Consider the following 13,542-nt stretch of genomic DNA (forward strand, 5'->3'; position numbering starts at 1 on the left):
CCTGCCGAGGTCACCAGTGACCTCCATGTTGCTAAATCATCAAATGGTCAATTCTCTATTCTCATCTCAATCTATCTGGAGCTTTTGGCAGAGTTGATCGCTCCATTCTCCCTGATACACTTTCTTCACTTGGCTTTCAGGATTTCATAATCTCCTGGTTTTCATATATTTACTGGTCATTTCTTCTCGGTCTCCTCTGCTGGTTCCTCATTTTCTCCCCAGTCTCCAACCAAACCCAACCCTCAGTTCTTGGTCCTTCTCTTTCTTTCATCTACTCACATTCCCTAAGGAATCTCATTCATTATAAAGGCTTGAAATACTATCTATATTCTAAAGACTCCAAGAATATTTGACATTTTCAATTGCACCTCCAAGGGACATAGTCTAAATGCGTCCAAAATCTAACTTCAGATCTTTCCCCTAAATAAGCTGCACGGCCGCAATCTTCCCCACTGTGGTTAGGGACAACTTCTTTTTTTTTTTTTTCTTGCGTTATGCGGGCCTCTCACTGTCGCGGCCCCTCCCATTTGCGGAGCACAGGCTCCGGACGCGCAGGCCCAGCGGCCATGGCTCACGGGCCCAGCCGCTCCGCGGCACGTGGGATCCTCCCGAAACGGGGCACGAACCCGCGTCTCCTGCATCGGCAGGCGGACTCTCAAGCACTGCGCCACCAGGGAAGCCCAGGGGACAACTTCTTCTGTAACTCCTCTCTTTTTCTCACCACTCTACAGCCAATCCATCAGCAAATTCTAATGGCTCTACTTCCAAAATATACCCAGAATCCGACTTATCACTACCTCTAGTGCTACGGCCCTGATCAGAGCCACTAACATATTTCTTCTTATTATAGCAGCCTCCCCAGCTGATCTCCCTGCTTTCAAACCCTTTTCCTCTTACAGTCAATTCTCAACCTAACAACCAAGGTTATCCCTTTGAAGTGAAAATCAGATGATGTCATTCCTCTGCTTGAAACAATACAATGACTCCTTACTTCCCTCAGAGTAAAAGCAGAAGTCTTCACCCTGGCCAGAAGGTCCTATATAATCTGCCTCCCCCATCAAGGATGACCTCTTTGAACATCTGTCTTAAAACTCTCGCTCGCTCCATTCTAGCCACAAGAGACCCTGTGCTGTCCCTCAAACATGTATCAGGCATGTTCCCATGGCCTGCAACACTCCATCTACAGGTATTTGCATGAGCCCCCATGTTTATTTGTTCACATGTCACCTCATCAATAAAGCCTACCCTGACCACCCAAAATTTGGTTCAGATGTCAAGACTGACGCCATACACATCAAGAGAGTGTGAAAAGGTTGATGACTCCCATAGTGAAACTATCCAGGAAGAGCAGGGCAGCCTCCCAAACAGGTTGAAAATGTCTTGAGAGAAAAGAGAAAGGAGACTGGCTGGGCTTTATAGTAGTTAATGGGTGGCGCTGGGGTAAGGGTTCCCATGTGTGGGCCAGGTCGGTGTGATTTAAACATCCCACCAGCACCAAAGAATGGGGCAACTAGGCTTTATTCTCTGCCTGCCCAGGTGTGGGGCAGAGGGGACGGGGGAGTGGAGGAGCTTGAAAGCAGTCAGTTAACGAACATCTAAACGGAGTCATTCTCTTTATTACAACTGCACAGTTTTAACAGGATAACCCTTCCTCCTCCCCCTGCCTCTACCCCTGATATTCTCCATAACACTTATTTTTGCCCACACTATATAATTTACTTACTTGCTAGGTTTACAGTTTATTGTCAGCCTGTTTATTATCTATTAGAATATAAACTCCATGAGGGTAGGATTTTTGTCAATATTGTTATATATTTTGTGTATACTGTATATATCAGTGTTAGGATACAGAACTTAGGACCATGCCTAGAATATCATAGGTGCCCCCAAATTACTTGTTGAATGAATCAATGAATGGTAAGATAAGAAATTTGCTCATTATTCAAAGAATCACTATTGAAAGTGTTCTCACGACAGAGGTGTTTATCATAAATGATATGGGAAGTTCTTGAAAGTATATTTCTATATTATCCAATATTAAAAACTCACTGAGAAGTATTTTTAACTATGCAAGTGTTTATATGTCTATGAGCTTATGAATACAGAAACTATGTTCTATTCATCTTTGTCTCCTTGGTGCCTAGATCAGAGCCCAACAGTGAGGCAGTTAGCAGATACTGGTCACTATATATGAATGAATCAATGAACAAATGAAAAGAAAGATCTGACATTAGCAACTGCATCACATTTTAAAAATGAGCCACCTACAATAGTTTATTAAGTGGTTGAGCACAGCATAGTTCAGGAGATGTTACTTTTTCAAAATAGAGCTTGTTTTTAATGTTTTTATCGGTTGTCTAGGGAGAAAACACTCCATAGGTGTTATTTGTAAAAAAGCTATAAGGAATTTAGGTTCTGCCTTTTAAAAATAAATTATTAATTAAAAAGGAGAACTCTGTGATTTTGTTTATGTTTCACATAAAACATCCTAGCTATATGCTTTAATAAACCAATTAATTTGTTGAGAATTATAGTTTTAAATGTAGTAATGTGTGAAAACTCTCCGGAATAATAAAAAGCAAGTCTGCTCTATTAATCTAGGAATTTATAAAACTTACATAAAATTTAGATATATTTTAACAAATTAGAGCGAGGAAGAAACTGTGATGCAGAGACTCGCCTGTATGCTGCCTGGTGTCTCTGCAGGGCGACTGCAGCCAGCTGCAGCCTGACCTCCACCACAATCTCTAGCTCGCCAGCCGAACACTGAGAGAGGTTCTTATGGCCTGGATGCTCCATCTCTGACACAAGGAAGTTGAGCCTGTCTTCAGCTTCTGTCAGTAAAATTGACTAAAGAAAGAACGACACACAATCACCCAAGTGCAGAAATAATACAAATCATGTCTCATTCTTATTCATCAAATATTTCTCATGTACTGAAAAGTAACAATGAATGGAAGACCTAAAAGTAAATCTGAACAAAATCATCAGAGAAGAGAGCTCAGTGAACAGGAAAAAGACAACAGGGAATGAAAAGGGAAGTAATGGCAAGAGTAAGTGTGTAGCAGACCTACTAGAGAATGGACTTGAGGATATAGGGAGGGGGAAGGGTAAGCTGTGACAAAGTGAGAGAGTGGCATGGACATATATACACTACCAAACGTAAAATAGATAGCTAGTGGGAAGCAGCCGCATAGCACAGGGAGATCAGCTAGGTGGTTTGTGACCACCTAGAGGGGTGGGATAGGGAGGGAGATGCTAGAGGGAAGAGATATGGGAACATATGTATATGTATAACTGATTCACTTTGTTATAAAGCAGAAACTTAACACGCCATTGTAAAGCAATTATACTCCAATAAAAATGTTAAAAAAAAAAAAAAAAGAGTAAGTGTGTAGGGCAGTGACCCTTTATTGCATGCACAGCCGGTGCCCATACTTGCTTATTCATAGTAGCTGTGTTCTAGAAAGTTGCTGCAAACACTGAGTCAGCTAATACTGAAGCATTGCTCCTAGGGAAATACAGGGATAGTTTCCTACGAGCCTCTGGTCACACCATTTTTGTCAGCTGATCAGTACATAACCTTGTTTAATGTGTGTTTATGTTTAAAGACACATTATTGAATATAAAGTGTAGATTCAATAACCTTGAACTCACAGCCAATAACTCTACAACTCATGCCTGATTGAAGTTGTCTAACACACATATTTTCTCCAAAAGGCACATCACAGCCTCCTTGCACTTAGGATTACTAGACAGCTCTTCAGCACTATGCATTAGGGGCCATTTCAAATAGTGAAAAGATCAACAAAAGACCCCACAAAAATGCAAAAAGCTTGGCAATAAATGAAAAGGACACTTGTTTATAGTATGAAAGTGGAAAGAAAAAGTCAGCATTGCCTTGTTCAGCTCAGCTGGGAATGTGCATATCAGGCAACTCAAAGTTTTCTATGCTCTGTGCCTGTCCCCAAATTACCACCAAAGAGCAAAGAGTATTGATTTGGGAGTTACAATTAAATTTTAGCAGATAAGCAAGTTAGCAAATACTGAATCTGTGAATAATGAGGATCAACTGTATTTCAAATTAAACTATGGTAACCTAACTGGTAATGTAAAGATAATGAGATTTTACAGTTGACAATCAATACTAAATAGCAATAGCAATACTAAATAGCAACATGGCAAAAAAGAAAGGGACCAACCAATCTTTCAAGGAACAGGTCTCTAAAACCTTGTTTGTATAGAGCAGTAAATACTATATAAGGACTAGGGTAATTTAGTATAATGGTTAAGAATGTGATCTGTATTTTATTAGTTGTATGGCATTAGTGAATTTCTTACTGTCTAAGCCTCAGTTTATTCATGGTTCAGCACAATACAGCTCAAAAATGATTAATATGTACATCACAGAGTTGTGAGAATTAAATAATCATGCAAAGTGCCTGTCACATAGTAAGCACTGAATAAATGGTACTGTTGTTGTTCCTGTTGTTATCACAATTATTATTAGGAAACACCAAACAGGGCATGGAATGCTCAAATCCCATCAGGTAATAAATCTTATTCCCCACGGCAACTTAATCAAGTTAAAAGGTCAAAGTCTGACACCTCTCGGCATCTGCTTTTCTCATGGGGAGTAGACTCCATCCCTGGCCCCAACCCATGCTTAGACAAGAAAAACTACGTGAGTAAGCACAGTCCTGAAAGTTGACCTGTCCAGGGCCTAACAGTGGGCTTTCTGGTAACAGATTCACTATGATTTGAAAATTCTTTTAAACTTACCTTTAGTGTGCTAAGTGCGAAGTCCTCTTTCATTTTTGTAAGCTGACAAAGTAAGCCTCCCTCATCCTTTAAACACACCTCTATAAGACACAACATTTTGGAAGAACTAAGAATATCTGTGGTTAGCTTAAATATTAATTCTAATTTACAAAACTCATCATTAGTTGGGAAATTTAATGTTTAAAAAACAACCACAATGATAATTAGAAACACACTGCTATATCAAATGGTCCCTAAATATCAGACATTAGAAGACTGAGGTTGATTCTTAAATTCTGAAAGGATCTTTTGGGTGCTTGGTGATGCCATTCAAGTTATCGGCTACTGATATAAAATAGTGGTTCCTCACCTGGGATCCCAGGACCCCTTAAGGTCCTCAAAGAATTGGGTTGGCCAGAAAGTTCGTTCAGGTCTTTTGTAAGCTGTTAGGAAAAACCCGAACGAATTTTTTGGCCAACCCAATACTTTGGGTCTTCCAGATATTTATAATATCTTGATAAGATCTCCTTGGAAGTGTCAGTTCTACTGATATGCTCCAAGACCTCCCTGGAAGTGTCAGTTCATTCCCCTCACTCTAAGAGCAGAGAGTGAGACCATTTGGAACAGCGCAAACTACAATCCTCAAATATCTCAAAATTCCTACCCACAATCCAAAGCTGGCCCTCATTCTGAGCGAGGGAGCATTGAGAGAATTTAGATCACAAACTTTGCCTGCTACAGTAAGCCTGGCTTCTAGACTACAGGAGGGATAAAAACTACAAGTCATTATTTGACTAGGAATTAATGCACAAATTACCCACCTAAAGAGACTAAGTTTGTCAAGTGGAAGAGGGAGTCCAGAATAACATGGAACTGAACACACCTGACTTCCTCCCTTCTTCCAACTTCAATTTGCCTGGCTCTTCTCCTAATTTAGGAGACTCTGGAGCTAGAGGGTCAGCTGAGTATGAGGGAGGGCCCAGAAGAAAGATCTGGGACGAGGTCTTCTCCCCTAAGGGAAAGTGAGAGACAGGCAAGGATAGAAACGGAGGAACGCTAGGATGATACCAGAACATGAGAAATCCTGGCAAGAGGTTAATCCACCTCTTTCTCCTGCTCTCTTTGCCTCCTGAGTCACCCCCTGTGTGGTCCTCCCATGTTGTAGCATGCCCCTCCCTCTTGGGAGCTGTAAATAACAAACTCTGTTTTCAATGGCAGCCATCTCCTGATCTGTTGGCCTCACCACACCTGAATAATAATAAAACTTACACTTTAAAACAGAGGCCAATATTATTCTGATACCAAAACTAGACAAAGACACCATAAGAAAACTACACAATACATGTTATGAATATGGATGCAAAAATCTTCAACAAAATCCTAGCAAACAATCCAGCAACATATAAAAAGAATTGTACACCATGGCCAAGTGGGATTTATCCCAAGAAAGCAAGGTTGGTAAAACACTCAAAAATCAACCAATATAATACATGCCTACAGATAGAATAAAAAACAAAGACCATATAATCATCTTAATAGACACAGGAAAAGCATTTAATAAAATCCAACACCTTTTCATGATAAAATCACTCAACAACCTAGGAATAGAAGAGAAATTCTTCCAGCTGATAAAGGACATCTATGAAAAACCCACAGTTAACATCATACTTAGTGGTAAAAAACAAAACAAAACAAAAAACTATTTTTAAGGCAACATTAATTCATTTGAAAAATATGTATATAGTTTTTTTTTTTGTTTGTTTTTTTCTTGCGTTATGCGGGCCTCTCACTGTCGTGGCCTCTCCCATTTGCGGAGCACAGGCTCCGGACGCGCAGGCTCAGCGGCCATGGCTCACGGGCCCAGCCGCTCCGCGGCATGTGGGATCTTCCCGAAACGGGGCACGAACCCGCGTCTCCTGCATCGGCAGGCGGACTCTCAAGCACTGCGCCACCAGGGAAGCCCTGTATATAGTTTTATATGTATATACGGGCCATAAATCCCATCCATGGGTATTTTATCCTATAGAAATATACACTATAGTATGGATATGTAGTGCTTCCACACTGTTCCCTAGAAACAAAGTGAACGCACAACAGGGGAATGGCTGAATAAACCATGGGCTGTTCACAGCATAAAACACCACACAGCCGGTTTAGGGGACCAAAGCAAATCAGCTGACTTGGAGTGGCTTAGCAAAGTTTTTTACATAAGAAATGCAAGAGGCAGAAAAATGTAAAATACATCATTTCTTAAATAAATGACAAATCCTATTTTGTATGTGCAGCTGACCCTTGATCAACATGGGGGTTAGGGACACTGACCCTCCATGCAGGTGGAAAATCCATGTATAATTTATAGTTGGCGCTTGGTATAGACGGTCCTCTGTATCCACAGTTCAGCATCTGCAGATTCAACCAACCACAGATTGTGCAGTACTGTAATATTCACTATTGAAAAATATTGGTGTATAAACAGACCTGTGCAATTCAAACCTGTGTTGTTCAAGGGTCAACTGTATATAATGTAAAAAAGTGGACAAATATGCAGATATATTGGTGTTTATGGATAGGCAGGTACCTAGACATAAGCACATACGAGTGTCATTAAGTGAGCTCAGAGAAAACCATGAAAGAATATCTACTAGAATGTTCATATGGATTACTGGGGGTAGAGTGGGGAATAGGTGGGGAAAGGGAGTAGAAAGAGAAATAAGCAAAAAAATAGAACAAAAGATTACCTTTCAAGTTTGGGAAGTTTGGTCTGTTTTTCTCATTAATAAGTCCATGGCAGACTGGTTTCATTTTATGTTCTGGGACACAATTTATTGTTGCAGCCACATTTACTAAAAAGTATGCTTTAACAAAGGCAAACTTATTTAAGAGATGTTGCTGACCGACTGTAACCAGAAGTAGAGGCAAGCCTTTGTTTATTAAATCATCAAGTGCCTAAAAAAATTTAAAAAAAAAGACAAAATAGTAAAATACTGTTTTCAGATATTATTAGCTTCAGTCCCCTTCTGCAGTCCTCATTTGGTGCAGGGTGAAGGAATTCAGGGATAGACATGAGGGGACATAATTGGCAGGTCCATTGAGAGAGGCGTCACAACGATGCCAGCAGGTCCACAGTGCTCCTGCCGTTTCCCACCAGTTGGTTACCTGCCCCATGAGGCCAGCCCTGCCACACAGGGAGAGTGAACCCAGTGCCGACAGCGAGGAGGGGACACCTTATCAAAATGGAGCAACTGAAAAAGCTCATCAGCCATGCATGCTGGCCGCTCTGCTTTAGCTCGAGTAAATTAGAGCTCGCAGGATGGGAAAAAGGGGAAGCACGGGAGGATAAGCAAACCCCTTCCCAACTTAGAATCTGTGTCAATCATGAGAATCCCCACCTTGAGGACTCCCTCAACTTCCTGGTCCCCTCCCTTGCATGCACACTTCCTTGGCAATCATGCTAAGTGGCACCACTTTAAGTTCCTGACCAAACCTCAGTGCCACCTGGTCATCATCCTACATTTTCCCAGTCCATTCACCCTTGCTGTCTCCTAGACAACCATTTCATGCTCCTCTTGTTTCTAAATTCTAACACTTTCTCCCCAATGCCCCTCCCAGCTAGTAACCTTGCTTCCTATACTTAAATGAGAAAACTGAAGCAGTCAGAGTAGTGTCCACAGACCTCACAGCTCCGCCCCTCCCACCTATCCAAGCATCTGCCTCACTGCCCTGCCTTCCTTCCTGCTTCCTAAGGCTGGTGCCACCACTTCGGCCATCAGTCCTGTCCCCACGGGTATACTCAGCCATTCTCTCCTACATCATAAGTGTTCCCTTTCTAACAAATACCATATGATATCACTTACATGTGGAATCTAAAGTATGACACAAATGAACTTATCTATGAAACAGAAACACTCACAGACACAGAGAACAGACGTGTGGTTGCCAAGGGGAGAAGGTCGGGGAGGGATGCACTGGGAGTTTGGGGTTAGCAGACATAAACTCTTATATATGGAATGGGTAAACAACAAAGTCCTATTGTATAGCACAGAGAACTAAATTCAGTATCCTATGATAAACCATAATGTAAAAGAATATGAAAAAGAATATATATATATATATATATATATATATATATATATATATATATAGGTTTGACGTAAATACACTACCATGTGTAAAATAGATAGCTAGTGGGAACCTGCTATATAGCACAGGGAGCTCAGCTCTGGTGCTCTGTGATGACCTAGATGGTTGAGACTGGGGGGTGGGATGGAGGAGGGAGGTCTAAGGGGAAGGGGATATATGTATACATTGTATAACTGAATCACTTTGTACAGCAGAAATTAACACAAAATTGAAAATCACCTATACTTCAATTTAAAAAAATGTTCCCTTTCTACAGAGACATTCCCATCAGCACACAGCCATGCTGTCTTCACCTCCATTTTAAAACCCAAAAACTCTCTATACCCTGACTTCCCCCTCCAGTTACTACCCTAATTCTCACTTCCCCTAACAGCAACAACCTACAAGTTTGTCAATATTCCAATCTCTCTCCTTTCATTGGCTTTTAAACCTACTCCATCCTTTGGTCAAGGTCACCAATGGCCTACACTTGGCTAAATCTAATGGTTAATTCTCAGTCTTCGTATGCCATGTTACTTTAATCTAAGACACCATTATTTTATATGCCGATTAAACTTTCACATGCCCACAACTGTAAAATGCATTCTGATTGCAGAGCTATTAAATGTTTTTAAAAATGCATGTTTAAGACTTCGTGAATTATGGTCGTGCATTTCTCAGCAAAATTTGACACTATTAATCATTCCCTCTTCTGAAAATGCTTCTTCTCTTGGCTTTCAAGCCACCACACTCCCTTGGTTTCTTTCCTATTACATCCACTACTCCTTTTCCGTCTTCTTTGCTGGTTCCTCCTCTTTTCCTATACCTCTAAATATTGGAGTGTCCCAGGGCTCCATCCTCTTCCAACCCCTCATTCTCTCCCCTTCCATGATCTTAATCAGGCTCATGGTTTTAATCTCATCTCAGTGCTGATTAAATCCCAAGTTTTTGTCTCTAGCTCCAACTTCTCTTCTAACTCAAGACTCATATAATCAACTTCTGACTCAATTCTTCCACTTGGATGTCTAACAGATATCTCAAACTCAACCTGTCCAAAACTGTATTCCTAGTCTCCCACACAAACACAAACACACAAACACACACACACACACACACACACAGTATAAGCTCTATGAGGACTGAGAATCTGTTTGTATTATTGGTTAACTAATGTGTTTGATTGACAGTACCTGGCACACAGTAGACTCAATGGATTAGCTAAAGTGATCCCTTTAAAACACAAGTAGATCAGGCCACACCTCTGCCCTAAACCCTCCAGTGGCTCCTCCTTTTGTTCAGAGTAGGAGCGTAGGTGACAAAAGCTCTACAAGGCCCTTCTCCATCTGAGCACCCCACCACCATCTACCCTGTTACCTCTCTGACCTTGTCTCCAACTGCTCTCCCATCATCCACACAACTCTAGCCACACTGGCCAAGATGTCCCTCACTAAGCTAGGCAATCCTGCCCCAGGGCCTTTGCACTCACTGTAGCCTGTTCTTAGATTATTCTTTCTCCAGATTTCATAGGACTTGCACCTTTACCTGCTTCAGGTCTGTTCACCAATGTCACCTCAGTGAGGACTAAGCTGATTGTCCCATTCAAAATTACAACCCCAGTCTAGCCCCATGTCCCCAATCCCCTTTATGAGCTGCTGGGTTCATTTTCCCCTACAGCATGGTTCACCTCCTAACATACTATATAATTTACTCATTTATAACGTGTACATATATATGTTTATTACTAGTCTTTCCCACTAAAATATAAGCTCCCTGAGGGCTTAGAATCTGTCTTGTTGATTAACTGATGTATTTATCTGACAGCACAAGAAGAGTATCTTGCACACAATAGGCTCTTATTAAATATTTGTTGAATTAATATAAAAGGCAGATGCTGGGGCTATGTATTCTAAAAAAAAAAAAAAGGAAATTATTTGCCTTACATGAACTAAAAAAAGAAAAACCTCATTGTTTGGGAGAGTATGAGGCAATGCTCGCAGTGGGGAGATCTGTTGCTGTTGTTCATTTTCCTTCCTTAAGCCCTTCTAAAGGGTGGAAAGCAATACCTGCAAAACAGCCAGACATGGAGCAACTCGGAGGCTGACCTGGTAACAAATGATCGTACTAAGGAAATGGCTGACATTCTCCATCTAGAAAAGAAACTTCAGACTGGTTGGGGGCGGGGTGTGTGTGTAGGAGAAGGTTTCTCTTTTCTATCCACAGCAAACAGTGATTTAATGAGCCCTGACAATTACACACAAACTCTTGAGGATCAAAAGAGGATTAATTAGTAATGCTATCCAACACTCCTTCCTCTCCCTCTATACAGAAAATATGAAGTGTAATCTGAAGCGTCTTAAGCAGACCAACAGTTCTGTTTTAATTAATTAGCTAATAGAAATCGGTTTTCCATTATACAGTACTGTCAGTCTCTTTTTGTTTAAAAAAAAAAAGATCAGACAAACATTCCTTTTATACCCAAGACCACTTTTATAACCAAAACCAAAAGAAGTGCTTTTAGGATGCCCTGGCATTTATGACTGGAAAGAAATAAATACTCCGAAGCATCCCAAGGTCTCAGAACACTAAAATGAAAGATGAATATGTATTTGTATCTTCCTAATACCAGTTCTTTCATTCCAGGCAACTTGCTTATAAATTAAAACAAATTTTAAGGCAAAAAACAATGAATCATCTGAAGCATAATTAAAAGTGAAGTTTGTGGAATAAAATTAACAATAATAGAAAAGTAATAAGATTACATTTAATAAAAGGTAGATAAATTCCTACCAAAATTATGGAGGAAAAAAATAAAGCAACTTTGAGGAGATGTCTCTCAAAGTTATTTCATAAAAATTAATACTTTACTTAGTGAAACAGAATGCTGTTTCTGAGCATTAAAAAAACCCAAAAACTATGTGTACCCATCTATATGTATTAACTATCACCTTGCCCCTCTGTAACCCCCTTAACAATGGTTGCCCTACCACCCTTCCACTCCAACACTTCCTAGTGGACAAACTGCTGGGACTCTAAGATTTTTTTAATGACTTGATAAAATTTAAATGCTTTTAGGTCACCAAAAGTTTAAAACCCAATCATTCCATTAATGACAAGAATAAACCTATTGGGATGGGCAGTCTGGTCCTCTCTTTGTAAAAAATAGTGGGGAAATCGGAGGAACTGCTTATAAAAATGTCATATGAAAACCTTCCTTTAGCTAATGCTATGATGGTAATCATAGTGTAATATATAAACGTATCAAGTCAATGCATTGTACACCTTAAACTTACACAATGTTATATGTCAGTTATACCCTCCAAAAATATTGAAAAAGAAAACCTTCCATACATTGGCTGAGAGGCAGTCTCAGACTGGGGCAATGGATCCGAGTAAAAGCAGTATTGAACAGGTGGGCTATCACAAAATCCTTTACTGATGATCAAAGTTATTAGGTAACTAAGATAGATATTAGATACTTGGCATGGCTAGATAAGCAAACTGAATATGCATGTGTAATTGAAAATTGAGGAGCAGTAACTGATATTTGCTCCATCTGAAAACCAGATCAGTTTGGGTCCGACCGTATCTCTGGCCTCAAGATTTGGAGATCAGACTCCATTACCAGACATAGAAGAGCATATTACACAGCAGATATTCAAAAACAAAGATTATACATACCAAAAAGATTGAAATGACTCAAAAATTATGCACACTAAATATCCAATATTTATAAAATATCGTTATCCTTACCTGCATATTTTCTTCACTAGTAAGAGGTTGTCCCGAGTCAAATGATTGAAATAGCTGCTAATATACAAAATGTTAACATTAGAAACAAGAGTATTGAGTGCTCCTTTAGAAGAAACTGTTAATGTGTTCTAAAACTATCTTAAATATAATTTTTATTATAAAAGTAATCCATGCTCTAGTCAGAAAAGACAAGTATAGTAAAGAAGAAAGCAAAAATCAACATCTTTAGGTTGTCAATGTTAATATCTAGGTGCCTTTACTACCAATTTATTTTTGATGTATTTTAAAATTTTCTATATGTATTCAGATTCCTTTTCACTAAATGTTACATCATAATTGTTTTCCCACACCATTAAGTTATTTGTAAACCTCGTCTAATAGCTCAGTAACGTTCTATCTTATGAATGTAGCATAATAACTTAACCTCTCTCCTATTGTTAGACATCTAAGAAGACCACTTCTCATCCTCACCCCACCATTCAGCCCTGGTTTAAATAATATTGGTGACTATTTTGCTGGTATTTCTGATTATCACCTTTGGATAGATTCCTGGAAGCAGAAGTGCTGGGTCATAAGATAAGACTATATTGAGAAAATTGAAAAGGGGTAGCTCAATCTACCTTCCACCCATGTTGTATGAAAATGCCAGGATTACTGCACTTTCAATAGCATTGCGTATTAGCACTTAAAAATGTTTTTGCCAGTTTGAGGTAAATTGTATTACACTTCACAATGATGCTTTTTGTGGTTCTTCCCTTGTTTGTGAATTACCTGTTAATATGTTTGGCTCTAAATATAATACTGCATTAGAAAACATTCAATTCATTCGTCACAGAACATTGTTGTATCGTTATGGGGGTGCATCCCTTCTGGTACAGCTGCCTTTTTTTTTTTTTTTTTTTTTTTTTTTTT

At 39.6% G+C, this 13,542-nt stretch overlaps 1 protein-coding gene across 1 annotated transcript in view; it reads right to left on the reverse strand.

The window, feature by feature from the left end:
• Window positions 1-13,542, reverse strand: part of LOC103078703 (putative uncharacterized protein C12orf63) — a gene marked incomplete at its 3' end in the record, with an annotated part of 102,527 nt that overhangs the window by 44,547 nt on the left and 44,438 nt on the right. The window contains exons 13-16 of the mRNA XM_007447303.1: window positions 12,631-12,684; window positions 7,500-7,707; window positions 4,783-4,862; window positions 2,681-2,850 (exon numbers count right to left, since the gene is read on the reverse strand). Coding sequence (XP_007447365.1) covers window positions 2,681-2,850; window positions 4,783-4,862; window positions 7,500-7,707; window positions 12,631-12,684 — 512 coding nt within the window. The remainder of the gene's footprint in view (window positions 1-2,680; window positions 2,851-4,782; window positions 4,863-7,499; window positions 7,708-12,630; window positions 12,685-13,542) is intronic.

Source organism: Lipotes vexillifer, unplaced genomic scaffold (genome assembly GCF_000442215.2).
Source record: "Lipotes vexillifer unplaced genomic scaffold, Lipotes_vexillifer_v1.1 scaffold277, whole genome shotgun sequence".
In the NCBI taxonomy this organism is placed as follows: Eukaryota; Metazoa; Chordata; class Mammalia; order Artiodactyla; family Lipotidae; genus Lipotes; species Lipotes vexillifer.